Consider the following 21,982-nt stretch of genomic DNA (forward strand, 5'->3'; position numbering starts at 1 on the left):
ACATACATCTGGGCCATTTGCCGAGGACAAGGTTGGAGAGGTGATTTTTAAAGAGTGCTGAGGTGCCGAATGTGGATGGAGCTTTATTTGGTTTGATTGAGTTGCCATATGGAAAGTGTAGGCCTCGTGGGGTTCCGACACAATGGGGTTCTAAAGGTTTTGCTGCTGTAGCCTTTGGGGTTCTGACACACACGGATCTCTATGGCCACCCCCTCTGTTTTGGAGATGTTGTGTCCAGACTACATGGTGTGACAGCAGATCAGCTGTTTTCTCCATGACTCTCTGTGTGTGTGTTTGTGTGTATAGCAGTGGGTCAGCAGCTCATTTTAGCTTAGCGTTTGAGTGCCAACCAAGAACTCTGCCACCTGTGCGGGGAATCGGTAGGGGGCCCCTGGTCCCCGGACCGTAGGGCCCGCTGCCAAAGCAGCCCCGCGTCCGGCACGCCGGGCATGTGGGTCGGGGAGCTCCAGCACAGCTTGCCCTCCCTCTGGGTTTCCTCCTGGAGGGGCCCCCTGTGTCCATATGGGTGTATCGGTGTCCCTGGAGCTCAAGCTGTATCCTCAGTTCATATATTATCATATATATCATCTCAGCTGCTAATTGGTTTTCCAAGTGGAGCTGGGCATCTGAGAGATTGTGTGTAGAGAGAGAGAGAAGGATAGATTCTGAAGCATGGGAGAAGGGGGTTTTCTCAAACCCTAAAGGTGCCATGTGTAAGAATTGAGGTAAAAATATCCAAAAAATGAGCTACACACATCAAAAGAATGAGAAGAAATAAGGGTGATGATGTCATTAAAAAAATGACAAGGTATAGTGCTGCAGAGATATCAACCTGAATTAGCATGCTAAATTACTAGCCACAGCCCGACAGGTGTCATAATACCAGTTTCGCCATGGGAGGCGGTATGGGGCAACATAACCGCCAGCCAAACTGCAATACACGGTTACAGGGTAGACCAACTCACTTTCTGGAGGTATACTGCCCCATCTTTTATGAAATGTGGAGTATGAATTGATTTTTTGGTGGACATTACACATGGCACCTTTAAACTACAAACCTTATGTCACCACAGACACACACAGACACGCATGCACACAGACATAAACACACGCCCTGAGGGAGGCCATTAAAATACCTATGCCTCATGGTAATGCACACTTGCTTATTATGCTTGCCTTGCCCAAGTCTCTAATCTTAACATGCTCTGGATACTTTTCTAAACACACTACTTCTCCTCTGTGTCTTTCATGAATTGATTTTTTGGTGGACATGTTCCCTCTCCGCAGGTTTAAACTGGCAAACCTGTTTGTTACCTCAGACACACTAAGCCCTGGCATCCCCACTATTCTCAGGTCACCTTGCGCCATCCGTGGAAGACGACAAGCTTATCGCCATGCTCTGGAACCTAACTCCGAGTTATTTAGTTATTTGAGGGGTTTGGAAGGCTCTGAGGGTTGGTTCATGGTTCCCTTCTTATGTTTTTTCCAAGTATAACTAGTACAGAGCTGGTAAAACGCCCCCCTACACACCTCTACAGTTATAAAAGAAAGTGAAGGCATCGTCCCCCTTCAAAAGAAACGATTCTGTTGTCTAATTGATGGATTTAACTGCGATCAGGATTAGGTTAGGCTACACCTGATTTTAAAAGGCGGAACATTTTTACCGCAAAACGTGTACTGTATCATGTAGCCACTCTGCGTCTTTTTATACCGTGATAATACCGAAAACCGTGATAATTTTGGTCACTATAAGCGTGAGGTTAAATTTTCATACCGTTACATCCCTAGTGCACATCTGAGCTTGCTCGCCTGTCCTTGCTTGGCACAGCAGGACCAGATTTGAGTTCTCTACACGCACGTGCACGCGCACACGCACACGCACACGCACACGCACACACACAGACACAGGAAGATTGTGAAGTGTGAATGCAGCATGTGTGTCTGGAAACTAGAGTGAGTGAGTGAGGCAGAGGAGGGAGAGGAGGTGGAGAAGCATGTCCTCCCCGTGGTGGTTTGGAGACTCTTGCTCCTCTCTCAGTCTCGGCTTCGCTCTCACACTTGCAATCGCACTCTCACTTCCCTCTCCCTCCCGTTCTTCCCCCACCCTGACAACTTGTGTGTGCAGTCAGGCCCAGTTAGTTAGGCTGGAGAGTGGATGATGGTGGGGGGAGAGAGAGAGTCATGTGATCGGCTGCTACGACAACCATTGGCCCATGCAGCGGATTGGGGTCAGGACACTGTTAATGGGCAGTAGATGACACATTGACACGTACTCTGTGAAATGAACATAATGAAGGGTTCTCCACTTAATGGTGCATTGAGGACAAGAGCATAGCGGCCAGGTGTGCAACCTGAATGGCATTGTGTTGCAGTCTCTGCTTAGCACTGTTAGTTCTATTAGCACATAGCGGTTAGTATCATGTGGTCTCTGTGTAATGAGGATTGCATGTCCATTTTAAGGGTACTGCTAACCACATTAAAGGCCTAGAGTATTTTAATGAGGCCCGACTGTGCTTGGATTGTGAGCTGATGTGGCTACTCGCTAGTTCTTATTACATGGCAGTAATTCATAGTTGTTGCTGCAACAGAGCGGGAGTGTGTGCAGCTTGTGCATGGAGTTCCCCCATCAAAGAATTATGGATGTCTAGAATGCTAAGTAGCTTAATGTCTAAGTTACAAATCCTAATGCCGTCGTTGTGTGTGTCTCTACCATGTTCAGTCAGCTTTAGGGGATTTTTAAGGCTGAAAATGTGCTTTAGCGCATAATTGCATTATAATTGTCAGTAAACATAAAAGCAGTAACTTTGAGTGGGGAGCCTTTTGGGCAAACCTTGCAGTGTGGCTTTGTCGGAATGCAGAGTGCTGCTGTAACGTTCAGCCCCCCACACACACCCTCTGCGACGTGGAAGTTGCTATGGTTACAAGGGTTCAGGTCTGCTGTACCTGTTGCCATGGTTGAGCGATGCTTGCGAAGGGGATGACGCAGATTGTCACAAAATGAACAACACAGGTCTGGGGTGCATTGTCCGTGGGCCAGACTTGCCAATGCCAGCTGAATGTCCAGTGAATCTGTTCCCCCAAAATACATCCATTTTGATCCACTGTTTTGTTTTTCATGCATTCTAAAGAAAGTGTGTCATTGTTGACCATGTGTTCCCCCATCTCCTCCAAGTCCTTCATAAGGTATAAGTGATTGAACAAAATCCATCAGTGGCGCATCAGTGCAAACTGCCCTTCACAAAATGCTACTATAAACTCTCCATCATACCTCCATTTCATAATGCGGATCACATGTTATGGCCAGAGAAGATTTGGGCTTTCAGTGTGTTTCTACTCATTAGCACATACAGCCTCAAATCAGTGTGAGAGAAGGCCCACAGATCTGTCTCACCATATTTCATCTGATTCTAGATCAGTCGATCAGAGGGCACATCGAGCAATGTAGATTTGTGTAGAATGACTGCAGTCACCACTACTGACTCTGCATGGCAGATGGAGAGAGAAAGAGACTGAGAGAGGATGGTGAGCGCAAGCAGATCGTGTGAGAATGAGTGGGCAGGTGCGTCGTGAGCATGACTCACCCCCACCAGCAGAGGAGAGGAGAGGAGGAGAGGAGAGGAGGGGAGATAAGACATGTCTGACAAACAAGCGGGATGAGCTGAATACAGAGAGATGAGGCAAACCTACAGCAACGCCAACTGAGGGAGATTTTACAAAGCATGACTGATAGACGTGTGTGTGTGTGTGTGTGTGTGTGTGTGTGTGAAGAGCAGTCACCTCATTCCTTGTCTACTCCGTAGTGTTGCAGTGTTGATGTGCAACAGGGGAAGTCCCATCATTTTGGATTGATTGATGTTCTTGATTGATGTGAGAATCTGACCATGAAACATGTGAAGTGACTGTCCGGTCCTGTCCTGTACCCTATCATGGTGTTGGGCTAATTTCCAGTTCCATCTGCCCCCCTCTGCTTACTGGCTGTTTTAATATGGCTGATGATGAAGAGAGCTTGTCCAGCGCTTGGTTTATGGTCCCCACACCCATCCCTCCCACCCCTCCCCTCCACACTCCTTTTAGCCTTGGCCTCCATGGGGTTTTGTTCTAGGAAAAAAAGAGAGGAGCGGGGAAGGAGGACAGGACAGCATAAATCTCTCCCACCTGCTCCTGCCGTTCCCCTCTCCTCTCCTCTCCTCTCCTCTGTGCTCATGCAGGTCCTGGGTCAGAAGGTGAAATCTCGCCAAATTTAGTGCCGCGCCTCCGCGATCGCACCCAAGCCCCAGAAAGGCAGCTGAGCCCCAACCTGCCCTTTCACCTGACCACGAGTGAGACTCACTGGAGCATCAACATGCTGTGTGTGTGTGTGTGTGTGTGTGTGTGTGTGTGTGTGTATGAACACACACACCTGTGTGTGACCTGTTCGAGTGAAAGGTCGATACCCGATCTCCTGTCGTATGTTTTGCATTATTGATTACCTCGGGGGGTGGTGGCCCTGCACGCTGTGGCAGGGGGGGGGGGTGGGGGGGGGAGTGTTAACGTCATAGAGGCTGCTTATTCCCCAGCCCCATCGAACGCAATGCACTCTCCTCCTCTTCCTCTCGAGTCCACTAAACAGTCATCCGCACTGGCCGCCCCTGCCCCTCCTCCTCCTCGGCCTGTTCTTCATCATTTCATTAGACGGGGCAGCAGGTAAAGAGAGGAGAGGGGATGTAGAAGTAGGCGTAGTCATAGAGAAGTGGGAACACGTCAGGCTATTTTCCAGACGGCTTCGCCTGTCGCACTCATGTGCTCTGTTTGTCGCTGGGTTGCTATTGCCTTTTTGTTTGGCCCGTTGCTAGGCCCCCAGGAGCGTGCTCATCACATTCGTCAGTCTCTCCTGTCCGTATATATATTTCTTTTATGACTCTGTCCCCCTCCCCTCTCCTCTACTCCGCATTTCCAATCCCAGCTTGGACAGTGGTGGCATGCATGGCAGTCAAGTCCAACCCCCCCACCCCACCCCTACCTACCCCCTTTTTCTACACACACACACACACACACTCATGGTCACACTCCTCTGCAGTCTGTCAGCTGGGACTTCAGTAACAACTGCACTCTGGCTATATATATCTCCCCGACGGATTCCTGCCAAACCCAGAGGCCCTGTCGCGCTGCAAGCCTCTCTAAGCCCGCTGGCCGGCCGGCGCAGAGTGCTGCAGCTCTGTGGGCAGCAGGGATGGCATAGCTGGCGCGGCCACAGATTCCAGTTCATTAAGGAGTGACTGAATGGGTGGCCCCTTTGATGGAGGAGAGGGAGGCTGGTGGACAGTATAGGAAACGCTGGCTTACCACTGCCAAGTGTACACACACATGCATACACTCTCACCGAGAGAGCATGCTTTAAGTTACATAGTGTACAGTGACTCATACAAACACACACACACACACACACACACACACAGTCATACAGGCACTTTCATATACCCTCTGATCCTCACAAACACCCTCCCCTCCCCCAGTGATCTCACCATTTCACAGCCTCTTGTCCTCAAGGGAGAGCACTCACATCTCTCTATTAACAGCACATGCGTACAGTGTAGAAATCTCTCACATAGCTTGCAAGGCACTGAAAATCCAGTGCCTCAGCTAGGACATCCCAGCACCCACTATTCCTTACAGCCCTGATTCCACTGCCCCTTGTTGAGCTAAGCTCAATAGTCCCCAGCCACACAGGGCCTCTCGGTTCCTGAAACTGAAGCGGTGTCATAACATCCTCAGGGGCCTAAAATGAAAGTAGTCGTTTGTTTACCAGTTGAAGTCATGCACCTGTGGTTTTCTCTCTATGTGATTGGTAGCCTTAAATAAACATCAATGCCAGGATATTCCATGCCATGCTATCTGGCAGCAGTCTTTGTCATAAGCTGATCTACATCCTCATTCTTATCTTGTTAGGGCAGTCACAGCATATCAAATAGCAGGTAGTTGATTTCTATTTCGTTAGATATCATGGTAGCACATTATGCTTCCCTATTTGGTATAGAATGCTTTTGATTCTGCTTCTACTGTTTAAGGCATGATTACCATGGAGGGGTTCTGGCTAGTATGTGGTCAGTGTGGTTCTAACATCTCTGGGATGTCAGTGGTGTTGTCTGTGGTAGCTAGCTGCCAAACAGAGTTGATGACATGCGTCATTGATTGAATGCCTGTGTCCTCCATCTCAACCTTGTGTTTCTTTTTCTCTCTTCCAGCTATCCAGAACCCCAAGAACCCCAAAGAAGCAGCCAAGTCCTTCAACTTTGATTACTCCTACTGGTCACACACTACTGTGAGTCTTAATACTTCTCTCTGATCTGCAGTTCATCTGATATTTATGTTTCCTTACCTCTTAGCTGTTAGCATTAGCGAAGCTAACACAAATGCCATTGTTATTGTCATTAAACAATCTCAAACTGTAATGGAGACTCAACATCTGTGTTTCTCTACCTCCCCTGCAGCCGGAGGACCCCAGCTTCGCCTCACAGTGCCTGGTGTACAATGACATCGGCAAAGAGATGCTCCAGCATGCCTTTGAGGGCTACAACGTCTGCATCTTCGCCTACGGCCAGACGGGCGCGGGCAAGTCCTACACCATGATGGGCAAACAGGAAGAAGGACAGGAAGGCATCATACCTCTGGTACTGTTCTGAGTCACACTCACAGATGCAGACAGACAGACAGACACTACCCTACACACATACAGACATGCCACATATATGATCCTATAATGAATCATACTCATGGAGTCTGCATTGGAGATACACACACACACACACACATACACTGTGTGTGGCTCTCTTATATAGATGCAGAGATGTATGTATGTTCATTTTTGCACCTTCTGTTAAGTCGTTTGCTACGTCTGAACTCAGCGAGCCAGTGTTAGTCACAGGGGAACGTTTCTTTTTCCGCTCTGTTTGTTAGTTCTGGCTCTAACTAGCCGGCTCCCATTGTGAGTGGGCTGCAAGTGTGGCTCCCTCCAGCGTCTGAGATATTTTTGTGTCTTATCGATCGGGCTCTTTATTTCTTCTGTCGTCTAATGCATCCCTCCTCTCCCCCATCCCCCACCACCATCCCTCTCTGCTGCAGCTCTGCGAAGATCTCTTTGAGAAAATCAATGACAACAACAATGAAGACATCTCCTTCTCGGTGGAGGTGAGTAGCCTGTGTACCCCCACTCCCCCTTCAGTATGAAAGTCTGTCCTCTGCCCATGCTCTTAGGGCGGCATCGTTGCCAGGAATGAGTCCCAGCCATGAGGTAATGGTGCCTTTCTCAGGCCGCCTCTCGGCCGAAAGAGATTGGCTGCCGCCCATGGCATTCGGTGGACCGAGTTACATGGCGCCATTCAAATGCTAATGGCCCCAACATAGATAGATGTGTGTAGACATCCTAGCCAATATATTACAAATTAAAATGGCTCTGAATCAAAGGTTTGTGTGATTTCTTTATTTAGTAGTGTGTGTGTGTCTGTGTGTGTGTCTGTGTGTGTGCCTGTGTGTGTGAGTGATGCTCTGGGCAAAATACCACTGCTGAATAGGAATATTTAGTTTATTTTTTACTTTAACACCGTTGCTGGGTAACAGATGAATAGCAGGCTGTTGTTGACCCCATGTCCATATCTCTATGCAGGTCAGCTTCATGGAGATCTACTGTGAGCGTGTGCGGGACCTACTCAACCCCAAGAACAAAGGCAACCTGCGTGTGCGCGAGCATCCACTGCTGGGACCCTACGTGGAAGGACCTGTCCAAACTGGCTGTCACCTCCTACACCGATATCGCCGACCTCATGGACGCTGGAAATAAGGCCAGGTAAAGAGAGCAAGATGGAGAGCGAAATGGGGAGAGAGAGAGAGACAGATATGGAGAGAGATTGAGATGGAGAAATCAGACAGGGGGAGAGAGTTCTATGAAGTGAGGTTTGACAGAATGTTCCAGAAGAAGACATGGAGATGGACACAGGCAGATAGTTAGGCAGCTTGTTTGACTGGTTCCAGTTTGTTTGTTTATATCCCTCCTTCACTACTTGTAGGGTGCAGATCTAGTGTTTGTTGTTGTTGACGTAAGGAGTGTTCCTGGAAAGAAGCTGAATATTAAGTAGGCTGCCTTGTTTGTTCCTGTTGTTTTGCGCTCATTTGAACTTCAAGGGTGCGTTCCTCATGCTCTTACTGAAGAAGGGAAAAAGGGGAAAAACAAGCCGCAGTGTTTGTCCCTGTGTGTTGAAGGCTACGAAACGAGGCTGATTTGGCTCCAGAGTGGCGCTGGCTCTTCAGCCAGCCTGAAGCATTGTGCTGCGCCAACGTGAATACTGATACTGCAGACTGAGGGGCGAGGTCACAGAGTTCGTACTCCTCTCGGGATGTGCTGACAGACTTTACCTGTGTCTGTTTGTTTCTTATGTATGAGAGAGAGAGAGAGAGAGAGAGAATATTTAATCTGCTTTGCTGAATCACAATGTGTGTTTGTGGTAACGTGGCAGGTCACCCTCTCAGTGCGTCCATCACAGCCTTATCCCTGTCCCTCCTCCCACCGCCCGCCAGTGACCTCCCACTCAGGACTACTGTCCTCACCTCCTAAGAGAACATCAAAGCTTCTGACGCCTCAGTGTCTGTGGACACATCATCACTGAATGGACATGAGTCAGGCCCTGGTAAAAAGTCCCCATCTTTATGTGGTGATGAGGAGATTATTTTACCGGGGTTGATAACACATGAGTGATGTCCATTAGGTCATGTCCCGTTTTCATACTGACATAATCCGTCTGCTGGACAGGGCAGGTTTCCCCATCAATAAGACAGGTGTTACTCTCTCTCCAATGACCTATGGCTTGTTTACGTTTGTGTGTGTGTGTGTGTGTGTGTGAGCCTCCCTGTTCTTACAACTCAATTTCTGCTCTTACCCCCCTCCCCCAGGACGGTGGCCGCCACCAACATGAACGAGACCAGCAGCCGCTCACACGCTGTCTTCACCATCGTCTTTACGCAGAAGAAGCACGACAACGAGACCGACCTCTCCACTGAAAAGGTCAGACACCGCTCCCCCGGGCCACACGCCAGGCCTCTGGCATTTCTGTCCAGCCTGTGTTATTTCCCCTTCTTGCACTCTTAGTTGGGTGCAAAATACAAATCTGCCCCCAACAACCACCCCTCTTCTCTCAGTCAAACCACCACCACCACCACCACCACCACCCTGACCTCCACCACCTTGCCTGTCCCACAGCAGCATAGCAGAGCTTCCCACTCTTCCTGCCATTGTAGGGGTCATTGTCTGGATGTGTGGCCGCACAAAGCAGCGCCTGTGCTCTCAACGCACACGGCAGCCATTGTGTCAACATGTCACTGCACTGGCCGCACTTCAGGCCTGAAGGAAACTATTTCCCTCTGGTTATAATGACAACATTCCCCCTGATCTGGGAATAATGTAGAGCTCCCCGACAACGCATAACCGTCTCCTGCAGAATGTCAGACCACAAGGTTCACCTCGAGTAGTTCACAAACTGTTGTTGTTGTTTTGATCTGTCTTCATCAAACTGCTATGTTAAGGTTTGTAGGATGTGATTGTTTTCATACATCACCTCAATTTGTGAAATTTCACTTGAGGGGAAGGTTAAGTAGGAGTCAAAACCCTTTTGTTTTACTAGATTGATCTGACCTTTAATTATTTTCTTATTTGACCTGCAGATGCATTGACAGGTTGATCTCAAGATAAATAGAGAAATGGGGTGTGGCGTGTTTGTCGTATCTCTACCTTTGTGTCAGTTGCGTTTACATTGACGGCCTCCTGAACTCCTCTTGTTTCAGGTCAGCAAAATCAGCCTGGTGGATCTGGCAGGCAGCGAGCGTGCTGACTCCACAGGAGCCAAGGGGACAAGGCTAAAGGTAGGACTCGGAATACAGTTGCAAGGCCACTTCCTTACGCGGGAGCTCCATCTAGGTGTGTGTGTGTGTGTGTGTGTTCCTCCACATTCCTGTTTACTGTAGATCTAGGTATGCACCACTTCAGGTACGTTTAATGTAGCCTTAATGTAACCCATGTATTCAGACATAACAAGTCCCTTCACTAGTCTCGCCCTTGTTTAATCACCACATAAGCTGTCCACACCTTGTTTGCTTTACATTTTGTTAACCCTCTTATTATAAAATCATTTGTTCTTACATAGCAGTGCCTTAGTACTACTTGTTTGTCAAGATCTGCAGACGGCCATATGACAGGAAGCAATTTGATGTTTGTTGTAGTATTGTTGGATCAAACACGAGGTCATGTTAGTGGTATCTTGGTAGCTTAGGGATATGTTTGTGGTTGCCACATGGTTATCACCCAGAGTGGAAAGCATGAATAGAGATAATAGTTAAATAGCAGGCTGCTAATCATGTTGTTCTTTGGACTTCACAGGAGGGAGCCAACATTAACAAATCCTTGACCACGCTGGGGAAGGTTATCTCTGCACTGGCTGAAGTGGTGAGTACCTCTCAAGGGAGTCTGGCCTCTCAGCATGAGCGAAATGTGCGTGTGTGTGCGTGCGGCGCGTGCGTCGCGCGCATGCGCGGCGTCGCGTGCGTAGCGTGTGCATGGCGTCGCGGCGTGCGTATGCAAGGCGTGATGCGATGGATGTGTGTATGTGCATGCTTATTTTTCCTGCCTGTAACATGGACTGCTCTCTCTTTCTCTTCTCTCTGCCAATGCTTTCCCTGCTCAGGATAACTGTACCAGCAAGGTAACCCACCAAAATAAATACATAGATAAATAAATAAATAAATAAATCCCTTCATTCCTGCTCTCTGTACTCTCATAAATCTCTGACCCTCACTGCCCCCACCCCACCTAACCTTCATTATGTGTGACACGGTGACCCAGAGTGTGACCCATAGAAGAAACATGAAGATGAGCATGGAGATATGCCATATATCAACCCATCACTCTCTTAATGCATTTCAGCCATTCGTCTTTCTTCTTAACACTGAACGCTACAGAGCTCTGGCCCTGTAATCCACTTCCATTCCTCTTGCAACAGAGAATAAAGGCTACATTTTGTGTGTGTGTGTGTGTGTGTGTGTGTGTGTGTGTGTGTGTGTGTGTGTGTGTGTGTGTGTGTGTGTGTGTGTGTGTGTGTGTGTGAAAACAGAGCAAGAAGAAGAAGAAGTCAGACTTCATCCCTTACAGAGATTCTGTGCTCACATGGCTGCTGCGGGAGAACTTGGGTAAGAGAGGAGATGGAAAAGAGTTGTGTGTGTGTGTGTGTATGGGGGAGGGTAGCTGTGGTTTTGGCTGAGAGAAGAGATGTGCGAGATGAGAGCCGTTAGCTGCTATTCTCCTTATCAATAATCTGACCTCACTTCCACATCTGCACTCAGCTCTGCCTTTCTCCTGCAAAGGGTTCTGTACATGTCTCCTGTTGGTTGATGTTTTGATAATGCAATGCAGTAGTATTCTGCCAAATAGTCTGTCAGCACAGATTCTTTATGATAATATTTCACGTGCTCTGACTGTATGCATGCTATCCATCCGGTGGCATTCCTGATTTGACGCTAGGTTAAGCATTTTGTTTTTGTTTGTTATTATGGTAACCGTGCAGTGCTTTGGAGTGACACAGGGTTAACATTACTGTTGTGTTTGCTTAGGTGGAAACTCCCGAACCGCTATGGTGGCTGCGCTCAGTCCGGCCGACATCAACTACTTAATTTAAACCCTCAGCACCCCAAGGTAAGCCCCCCCACGCCCTGTCTGTAGAGCCCTACTTTACGCTCTACTTTTTTACCTACAGTCCGCTGATCTTATTCTCTGGCGTTCATCAGTTCTTAGCCCCCAACTGCCCCGACTGAATTGACGGATCTGTCAACACCTCTCTCTCCTTTACCTTGCCCACAGGTATGCAGACCGTGCCAAGCAGATCAAGTGCAATGCAGTCATCAACGAGGACCCCAACGCCAAGCTGGTGCGCGAGCTCAAGGATGAGGTCTACCGCCTCAAGGATCTGCTCCGTGCCCAGGGCCTGGGCGATATCCTGGACAGTAAGTCGGGCAGCAGTGCCCCCTCTGTTGGCCCCAGGGCCTCATGCCATTTGGTTGGGGAGGCGGGAAATATAGAGCCATCACAAGCTTGGTACACACTGGCAAGGCGCTCTCTCTTGTCTCACCCTCTTCCTATTCTCTCTCTCTAACTACCTCTTTATTGTCAGCGTCTCTGATGTGCTAATATCACGTCTTCCATTCACCCTGCTTCCTGACTGTCTAAAGACCATCTGCATGAGACTGAGAAACACTTAGTCATGAAAGAGCTCAGTTTAAGCTGTTGACAGGATTTTTTGGTCCTCATTGTTATTTGATAGAGGGCCTTTGGTCAAAGTCATCTAAGTGATAAGAAGTGGAACTCATTCAGGTTTATCTGAATTCTAGAAGTCAGCAATACAGCATAGTCTTGTTGAAATGTAGATGGAACGTTTAATATTATACCGTTTATTCCTAAAGTCTGCATGCTACAGACAGTATAGTCTCATGTCCACCCTCCTGCTCATCCTCTGTGAGCTGTTGACCAGGTGTGGACAGGTGTGTGTCTCAGTCAGCCATTCCTTGCTCTGACCTCTGATCTCTGACCTCTGACCCTTCTCGTGTTCTGCCTCGTGTTTCCTCCTCCAGTGGACCCAATGGGGGATGAGTGCCCGGGAGGTGGAAGCAAATGTGTGTATAAGTGTGATGGGTCTTGCACCATCGACCTCTCGCTCTCGCTTTTGCACTCCTGCTTTCTCTTTCTTGATCTCTCTCTCTCTCTCCCTCTCTCTTTTTCTCTTTCTTTCTTTCTCTCTTTCTTTTTTTTTCTTTCTCTTTTTCTTTCTCTCTTTTTCTCTCTCTCTTTCTCTCTTTCTCTTTCTCTTTCTCTCTCTCTCTCTCTCTCTCTCTCTCTCTCTCTCTCTCTCTCTCTCTCTCTCTCCCAGTAGGCTGATCATTGCTTCTGGCCCCTCTCAATGTGAACCTCTTGGCTTTGCATGCCTTGTTCACGCCCATGCTTTTAGCACAAGGAGTCCCAGACAAATGACTAGTGAAGGGGTTTGGGGTGGGAGCGGGGTTGGGGGGTGGCTGCCAGGCTACTGTAGCATGCCCCTTTGATTGCTTAGCGCTTGCTCCAAATTGAATGCTGTACTTTAAACAGTATGACAAGATGCTAGTTGTATAGTCCCACAACACAGATTATACTTGAATATTGCTATGTTACTAATCTGTGCTTCTGAAGGCCCCATTTAACTATTAGCATTTTAATATTAATATTAATATTTAGTGTTTGGTTGGTTTATTGGTTGTTTTCCTCTTTCCCCTGTTTGTTCTCATTGTCCCCCATTTTATCCCTATAACCTCCTCTATTCAATCTTTGTCTTTCACCTTTTCTTGCCAGTGAAGCTTGTGTTGTTATCTCAATTGTTCATTGCAGGTGACAATGTTAAATCTCTTCTGATTTCTCAAATGGAGGCAATGAGCTACAGAAGGACAGGTGCATTTCTTTGCCGTGCTGAGTTTGGCTAGACTTTTAGAGGTAGTTTTAGAGCCAGTTAATGGTTAATAGTGTGATGTCTGGCCTGAAAATGGTATGTCTCTGTTAGCGTGCTCTCTGAGATGATACTGGCAAAAGCTTTGTCCTTTTTGTTGTGTTCTTCCCCAATTATACCTGTCCTGTTTCTATTCCTCTGATTCCTCCATTGTTATTTCCCTGGTTTCTCCTCAATTTATCTTCATACACATTTCCGAAGGATATAGCCTTAGTCAATCCTTTCCATTGGAATACTACAAGGCGTTAGTGCCAACAAAATGATATAAATGTGTATACATCTGTCTGGGAATTCTTGATGTACACCAAGCAGAAAATGCAATTGGTTACCCCCCCATACTCTCATCATATGCTAGAAAAATGGAACAGAAAATCAAGCCGTGAAACGGTCATACTGTGGTTGCCCCCTTCTCTGGCCACCTTCTTAGCCACTGTAACAGTACACTTATACATGGCTGCCCAGTGGTCATGTCAACCCGGTTGTTTTTCCGGAGAGTTCCATTTTTTCCGAGAGACGTCTGAGTGGCCGCATTCCCGATGATGGTGAATGAAATGACAGATGTTGAAACCTCAGGGCTCTAGAGGGAGGTTTGGCTGTGCTAAAGCTTGTCCTGCTCACCTGAAATGCTTTAAAGGCTTCAGTGTCCCAATGCTGTCTGGCTGCTGCGAAGCGATGGTGGGCACAGTCACAGTTAGGTGTGCGTGTGTGTGTGTGTGTTTTGGAGAGAGGATATTTGACTGTGTGTGCCTGTGTGCAGGACCAAGACCTCCCTGCACCAAAAGCCTGATGTTCTGCAGCATGTTTTGTTTTTGTCCCCTTCCCCACCCTTTCCCCTTGGCCTCTCTGCAGCCTCATGCCCCCTTCTCTCGACAGAGTGTTGGCAGTTTTCACCCAGGCCAAAAACCATGGGGCAACATTAGGGGCAGGACTTTAACACTGCATTTTCGCCCCTGAATATAAGCCCCTGGCTGTAAAAACTCCTCTGTAACGTACACCTGTAAAATGCATTATTTTCATGAGGTTTTGTTGAAGGTCAAACCCATACATTCCTCAAATTTGCTAGTTTTGAAAACTGGGTGAAAACTACTGCCCTCCATTGCTCTCTTGTGTTTGTTTGTTTGTTTGTTTGTGTCCTTTGCCGTGAAACTCTGTGTCTGACCATGGTCTCCTCCTCTTGTCTCTCTCTGTCTCTCTCTCTCTTTGTCTTTCCCTCTCCCGAACCTCCCTTATTACTGTCTTCCACATTTCCAAACCTGTCTCCACCTCTCCTTGTGGATCTTCGCTGTGCCTTCCCTCTGTGTCGCTCAGACCTGAAAGATATTCACAACAGTCAGCATAGATACTTACTAGCCTCAGAGAACCAACGCCCTGGCCATTTCTCCACAGCCCCTATTGGTTCCCTGACAGCCTCCCCGTCCTCTGGCTCGCTCTGCAGCCAGGTGGGCCTGACGTCCGTCTCCAGCATCCAGGAGCGCATCATGTCCACGCCGGGAGGAGAAGAGGCCATCGAGCGGCTCAAGGTACTTCACAGACCCCCAGTAGTCCATGGCACCCTGGTGTCCCTTCAGTAGCTTACTGATCACATCAAATAACCTGGTGCTAGGATTTGGTGACGCATCGAGTTTGGTGGGACTGATTAGAACTGGGTCTCACTCACATCAAAGAATGGGTTTGTGAGTACTGCTGAAATGGGTCGGGGTTATTATACCTCACAAAAGAACAGGGTCGTCCACTTTGCTGCATTGTGTATGGTCACAATTACAGGTTAAAGCTTACAGTAGCAACCTGCCTTATGCTCATGATGGTCCATGAAAGAACCTATTAAGTAAGTAGTGGAAGGCTAAAACACTCATTGGCATGGGAACGTGAACCTGATGAAGCAAATTGCGAAACGCATTGTTCACGCCAAATAAAGTCAGCAAAATATTCCCTCCAGTGTGTGATGTATACTACTTTTTGGCTTATTGGCATGGCTTTAGATATTCTTCCACAAGTGTGGAGTTATGTGGTGTTCTTGGTCTTCTTGGTCGGCCCGGATGAGATCTGTTTAAATGAAGATCTCTCACCGAGTAGACAGCTGATTAAGGATGCAAGGGGTGCGCTGTATCACCATGGTAACCTCAGGGAGATGTCCCTGGGCTGATCTCTGCTTACATTGCTGTTGTGTTGGCAGATGATTTGTGAAAAGGCTATTAGTTCTCTGAAATGGAAAGGAAAGGAGTGACCAGTTACATATGTCATAATTTCCCCCATATAGTGGTTGATTGGGTTCTGGGTTTTGTCCTTTTTCATTTAATCAATTTAGAGGAGGATCTTTTTTTCAAATAAGTATGTTGCTTGTCCTAATTGATATTTTAGTCATAATTGCCATAATTGTACGCTTTTCTTGTATACTGTCATTTTATCTTTAACTAGCTTCCACTCTTGGTTTTACTCATCTATACCTCTTGTTGTCGATGAGAGGGCAAGGAAATGTACAGCCATTAGGAGCTGCAGTTTCCATGGATACAGCGGTGCACGGCACTCAGTCACCCAGTGACGTCAGCTTCCAACGCAGTCAGGGAGGAAATCAGACGAAAATAGACCTGGCCTTCGTGGCTAAATGGACAGAGAAAAAAAAACGTGTAAATGGACAGAGAAAAAAAAACGAAATTAGAAAGTGTGATGTGTGCAAAGTGTCCTCTTATCCCCTTGGAATACAAGAGTCCAGTCTGCCATGATTCACCACTTCCTATGAGCGAGATGACGCCTTTAATTTGTGTTTACCAATTCCGAGTTCCTCTTCATCAAGTGCCTGTGTCGGTAATTAGCAGCGGCTCTCAACATGACATTTGACAACCCTATTCTCCCTAAGTGGCAACTGTATTCAGTTGTCTACTCAAAGCCAGCACACCAATCGTTCATCCTCAGTCAGAGAAAACCCCGGCAGGTGTAAATTATTCACATGCATGTGGTCTAGTTACCCTTATATGGAGGGCTCAGATTGATCATGTCATGGCACACATATTTTCAGGCTAGGCACATGAAAGTAACATGCTGTTCCTTCCTGTGGTTAGGAACGTCATTAACCACTCAAACTCTACAGGTTTCAGTCTTATATAACTTTGGATCAGCAATATGGACGAGGGAAGGAGAAGCATCCATTTTAGTTCATAGCGTCCACCACTCTTCTCTGTAAACGTGCGGTGAAAAGGTGCTCTAGAATTCCTGGTGCAGCAGATAAGGCTAAGGATAGCAAACAATGCGGCCTTCCAGGACAACAGATGGTTTAACCCTTTAGAAGAGGATCCAGGATGGGATGTAGCTTAGTGTGTTCAGATTTGCTGCATGAGGCCAGATGGCCCCTGGCTCTTCCCCTTAAGCCAGAACAATGATAGTGGAACACAATGGAAGCGCTTGAAGAATATGCACCTATTTCTGCCTGTCTGAGCAATTTAGACTTCAAGTTTGTTGTTTCAGATTTCCCCCCAACTTTATACAGGTCGGATGCAAACTAAACCTCTCAAAATTAGCTGTTTTCATTTTAGAATGTGCCCAGCATTCTCCTCAGTTTTATCACGATTCATTGTCAGATGCTCTAGCATTCAAAAGTGCGGTAATCCTCTTACAATGGTCCAGGAGCTTTTACTGTTTACCAGTGAATGCTTTATCTAGAACTTTCTGCTCAAGCTTACTGACTGTTGAACCTTGAGTTAGTGTCTCTGCCACTGCAGAATGCACTGCAGGAAGGTTTTGGGCAACTGGACTCTGATGGAGGGTGCAGTGAGTCCAAATCAATGACTCTGCAACCCAAGATGGGAACCGTTCTTTATACTCGAAGGAAAACTGCTGACTGCTGAGTTATTGCATTTTCTGTCATTTAGCTACAGCTGCAGCTTACCCAATACACAATCAACAACTCAATGCATAGGCAAACTGCGTAGCAACTGTATATCCTATGTTGTATAATCATTAGACCGTATGTGTTATTGTTATCTTTTTTTGCACAGGCCCTCTAAACTTTGAGGTTTGCCCTTGCCTTAAGTGCAACATTAAAAAAAAAACAATTTAGATAACAGCAGATTTGAAGGGCCAAATGCTGATGCCTCTGTCACCCCCCCCCCCCCGTTCCCATGCAGGAATCAGAGAAAATTATCGCAGAACTTAATGAAACTTGGGAGGAGAAGCTCCGCAAGACTGAGGCCATCCGAATGGAGAGGTAAGATGGACAAGAGAGACATGGGTCCCCTAGTTTTACATGACCGGACCTGCCGTTTTTTTTAAAAACCTGCTGTTTCCTTTTGTTGCAAGGGTGCACCTCCTTCCATTTAGAATTACTATCCCGACTGTTGGATTCATTTAAGATGGTATGACCGACTTAAAGGAGAAATCAGGCAAAGTTTCACATAGATCTCCATTTCTCAAGGTCACCGAGCACTGTCAGTATGAAAAAATAAATATAAACCATCGGTTTTACCTAGCTGGAGTTGCTAGGTTGTTGAGTGAGCTTACAGGCAGCTGTGGTGCTACACTCTGGGAGCATGTTCATGAGCCCCCATTTTCATGCCCCCAGAGTGTAGCACTTTAGCTGCCTGGAAGCTCGCCGCCGCTGCCTCTCTCGGTCTGTCCCACTCCAGGGTCACTACTCCTGCCCTGCCTTCACAGGCCCAGCTGGTGCCTGTCACTGCCTGGCTCTGTGGGCTGCTGCAGCAGCACCCTGCATTACACCCTGACCCATGCAGAGAAATGTACAAGAGGAATACACACACTCACACCCGCACACACACACCCTTACTCTCTCACACACACACACACACACACACACACACACACACACACACACACACACACACACACACACACACACACACTTAAACAAGCATATATACATACACACACTCAGACATACAGTATGTCATTCTATGCATGCTATGCAAGATGGTTGTGTATTTCTTGGTGCCTTCAAATGTCACCAGGCATTATTGCTGCTCCCTTTGACTCCACACCTCCCGATGAGCGACATAATCCGTAATACAGTCACTCGGTCCAGACGGGGTCTCAGAAGAATGACAGCACTGGGATTGGAAATCGAGTTTATTCTTACGCACCCAGGCACCGGCATCTTTTGTTGACATCTGAAGCTTCCAGTGTAGCACAGGAAGCAGCCGGTGTAATTTGACAATTGTAAATGCCACACAGGATAATTAAATGTCATGTTTCTTGCTCTCTCTCTCTCTCTCTCTCTCTCTCTCTCTCTCTCTCAAAATGTTTCTTCTTCAGGGAGGCCCTCCTGGCTGAAATGGGCGTGGCAATCCGAGAGGATGGGGGAACGCTTGGCGTATTCTCTCCGAAAAAGGTAAAAGGAGCTCGCTGGGAAAAGGCGATGGTCAAACCTAAGGTCTTATTTTCTGTAATTTCTATCCCCACAAGATATTTTCCCTGGAAAACCACTGCTAAATAAGAATGGCATACAATCAGACGATGATACTAGTGCTGTCTATTGAGGAGGTGTTGAGTTGGGCGGCCTCACTAACCACAGTCTGCCCATCAGCAGTTACCTCTCTCTCTCACCGTGTATATCCTCCCCTCAGCTTTCACTGTCAACTTCCTTCTTTTTGCTTTCATCACTTCCCGTATGTACTCTTCTTCTCCATGCCCATAATTATGTTATAGCTATATCCCGAAAGACCAACATCACTGTTTGGTGAAGACTTTGATAGTTTTGCAATGGACAAGGTTAGTGAAGTTACTGATTTCCCCTCTGTGTGCAGTCATAGGTGTTCTAGATGACCCCATAGGTTAAGATTCTCTCCCACATTAGAGCAGTTCTGACGTGGCTGTTGTAGAGGTACTGAAAACCAAGCATTTCTAAGACCCTCCAGATCCATAGGTAGTGAATGTTGTAACTAGGCAGTGCTCGAGGGGTTGTGCTCAGCCATAACAATCCTCGGGTATATTTCGAGTTCTCTTTCAGAGGTATGTGAAAATGAACCCCCTTGTTCTTGTTTCACAGCCATGCCTGACAGTAACTTAGAGGCTGAGTATGTGAAGGAGATATTGTGGAAGAAAGAGTGACTGTTCAGAAAAGGTTACATTATTGTGAGGAAAGGTGATGAGAGAGAGAGAGAGAGATCAGTGGGGGGCAGTAAGTTAGTAAGTAAGAAAGATTGAAAGTGGGTGACAGACACAGAGAGACAGACCAATAGATGGATGCACTTAGTCAGGCAGTGTTCTTTGTCCCCCCCATGTTAGGTTTGCTAACCCATCTCACGTACAGGGAAACGGATGCGTCAGTGTGTCACATAGCTGTGATTTAAATCATGAGGGTGCACAGTTCTGTCATCTCATTATCTACCCCAATAACCTTCATCCCACTGAGTGCTTTAGTGCAGTCAACACAATATTACACACTCCTATCCAGATCCACAAAACCTGATGACTCACCACTGTTTTTTCCCCCATCTTTTTTGCTTTGTTCTACACATACTGCCTTTGTGGACTGTTTTTGTTTGTCCTCTTTTTTAACATTTCTTTCTTCTTCTCTATCTCATTTGCTCTCCTGCATTCACTCGCTGTCTGTGCATCACGTAGCTTTTCGTAGAGAGACCATGTGATCTCTTCGCAGACTTTAATGGGGTCTTTTCACCCAAGAAGGTTGGTGGCTTTAGCGGAGTTAGACTGGTGTTGTTTACAGTGCTTTTGTAGAGTCTAAGAAAGAGTAGTTCTGTTCACCTGTGGAGATCCCATCCTGTGCAGTTTGTGTCCCTGTGGCATGAGATTGTTGTCAAACATCTTTCATGAACTAGTCTCTTACACCCCCTTCCGAACTCTTAGACTGTCACAATTTAGTTTTTTTTTAGTAGTGTCAACTGTGTTTAGAGTTGGGACTCTTGTTAACATTCACTCATGTAAATATCATCCGTTCCAGGACCACAAACCTATCTTTAAGCAGAATGTTTAGTGTCTAGTGGGCAGTTGATGTTTGATAGCTCAGTATCAAGGTCAGCACTGCTAAAAATGGTCTGAACCCCTCTGATCACCACCCGGTATTCTTCCCTCTCTGCAGACTCCTCACCTGGTCAACCTGAATGAGGACCCGCTCATGTCGGAGTGTCTACTGTACTACATCAAAGATGGCATCACAAGGTATCCAGCACAGCTCAGGAAGACATATTGTAATACCTACCTTCAATGGCAAAGCAGCTCATAACTTCTGTAATTCTGAAATCCCCCAAATGAACGTCACTCTCATCTCTCGTGACTCAAAATAGAATACTTTCATTGTGGTTATTACCATTTCCTGGGGACTACTAAACCCCGTTTGCAGGGAGCGCCTTTGAAATCCACCTGGGATTAGCCTGAAAGGGCTACATCAGCCACACAGCCCTGATAAGCTGAAAGGTGAAACAAAACCTTCAAAAGTTTCAAGCAGAACTTAAATTGACTCTTATCTGCCAGGCTTAAATTGGCATTTTTATGCAGCTCGCAGGGGCTTTTTGGAAAAGCGTGTCGTCTTCTTTTGATGGCCTCTTTTGTTCTTCCTCCTGCCATCCTCTCCCCTGTCAGTCTTCTACCCTCTTGATAACTCTCCCTGGAGGATGAAGTGAGCACGCAGCCCCCCCCCCCCCACCCCCGTCCGTCCGTCCGTCTCTAAAATGGCTGCCTTCCCTCCTGACAGGGTGGGCCAAGCTGACGCAGAGAGACGCCAGGACATTGTTCTGAGTGGAGCCCACATCAAAGAGGAGCACTGCATCTTCTGCAGCGAGAAGAACGGCAATGGAGATGGTAAGAAAGAAAACAAAACTATAACACTATAAAAAAAAGAACTGAAGCACAGTTTGGGTGGGGCAGTGGTCAAACGGCAAAACAAAACTCAAGTGGGGTTGGGTGGGGTCGATGGAGTGATCTCAGTCATCTTTGCAGTGACCTCACAGTTTGAGAATGTTTTTATAAGATTGTCCCAACGCAACACACTTGTGGTTTTTAACAGACCGTTCGTTTTCAGTGGAAACTATGTTTTCTTGAATGGTTCTTTTAAAAAAAAAAAGAGGCCAACACATGAAAACCAAAAGAAAACTTTGTTGGAATACCAGCAATGTTCTCTTCTACCGACTGACATTGAGAAATACAGAGAAATAGAGGAATCTGTACACCGCATGGATAATAATGAATGGGTTGTTTTGGAGCCTCTTGTGTTGAGTGTTGAATCTGGCCTGCTTTACCCCGACCCTGAAGGCTCTCTTTGTACTGCAGTGATCGTCACGCTGGTGCCTTGTGAGGGATCTGAAACTTATGTCAATGGCAAACGTGTCATTGATGCTGTACAGCTGCGGTCAGGTAGGTCACCTTTATTTAATAGAGATGTCCATACTCATACGTACTACCATCTCCATCCTCTGATTCCCAATCCAATGCGGCATAAATCCCAAAGCTCACTTGAGAATCTTAAGACTCAAAAGCTG

The 21,982-nt window shown here is 47.0% G+C and overlaps 1 protein-coding gene across 1 annotated transcript in view; it reads left to right on the plus strand.

The window, feature by feature from the left end:
* The window catches only part of kif1b (kinesin family member 1B), a 68,788-nt gene that overhangs the window by 13,533 nt on the left and 33,273 nt on the right, over nt 1-21,982 (plus strand). The window contains 19 exon segments of the mRNA XM_048241712.1: nt 6,222-6,298; nt 6,468-6,647; nt 7,099-7,164; nt 7,640-7,747; nt 7,749-7,819; nt 8,920-9,031; nt 9,808-9,885; nt 10,400-10,465; nt 10,704-10,721; nt 11,130-11,205; nt 11,626-11,707; nt 11,873-12,015; nt 12,640-12,681; nt 14,850-15,061; nt 17,660-17,739; nt 18,801-18,876; nt 20,587-20,666; nt 21,199-21,305; nt 21,774-21,857. Coding sequence (XP_048097669.1) covers nt 6,222-6,298; nt 6,468-6,647; nt 7,099-7,164; nt 7,640-7,747; nt 7,749-7,819; nt 8,920-9,031; nt 9,808-9,885; nt 10,400-10,465; nt 10,704-10,721; nt 11,130-11,205; nt 11,626-11,707; nt 11,873-12,015; nt 12,640-12,681; nt 14,850-15,061; nt 17,660-17,739; nt 18,801-18,876; nt 20,587-20,666; nt 21,199-21,305; nt 21,774-21,857 — 1,758 coding nt within the window.

This window comes from Alosa alosa, chromosome 4 (genome assembly GCF_017589495.1).
Source record: "Alosa alosa isolate M-15738 ecotype Scorff River chromosome 4, AALO_Geno_1.1, whole genome shotgun sequence".
NCBI classification, from domain to species: Eukaryota; Metazoa; Chordata; class Actinopteri; order Clupeiformes; family Clupeidae; genus Alosa; species Alosa alosa.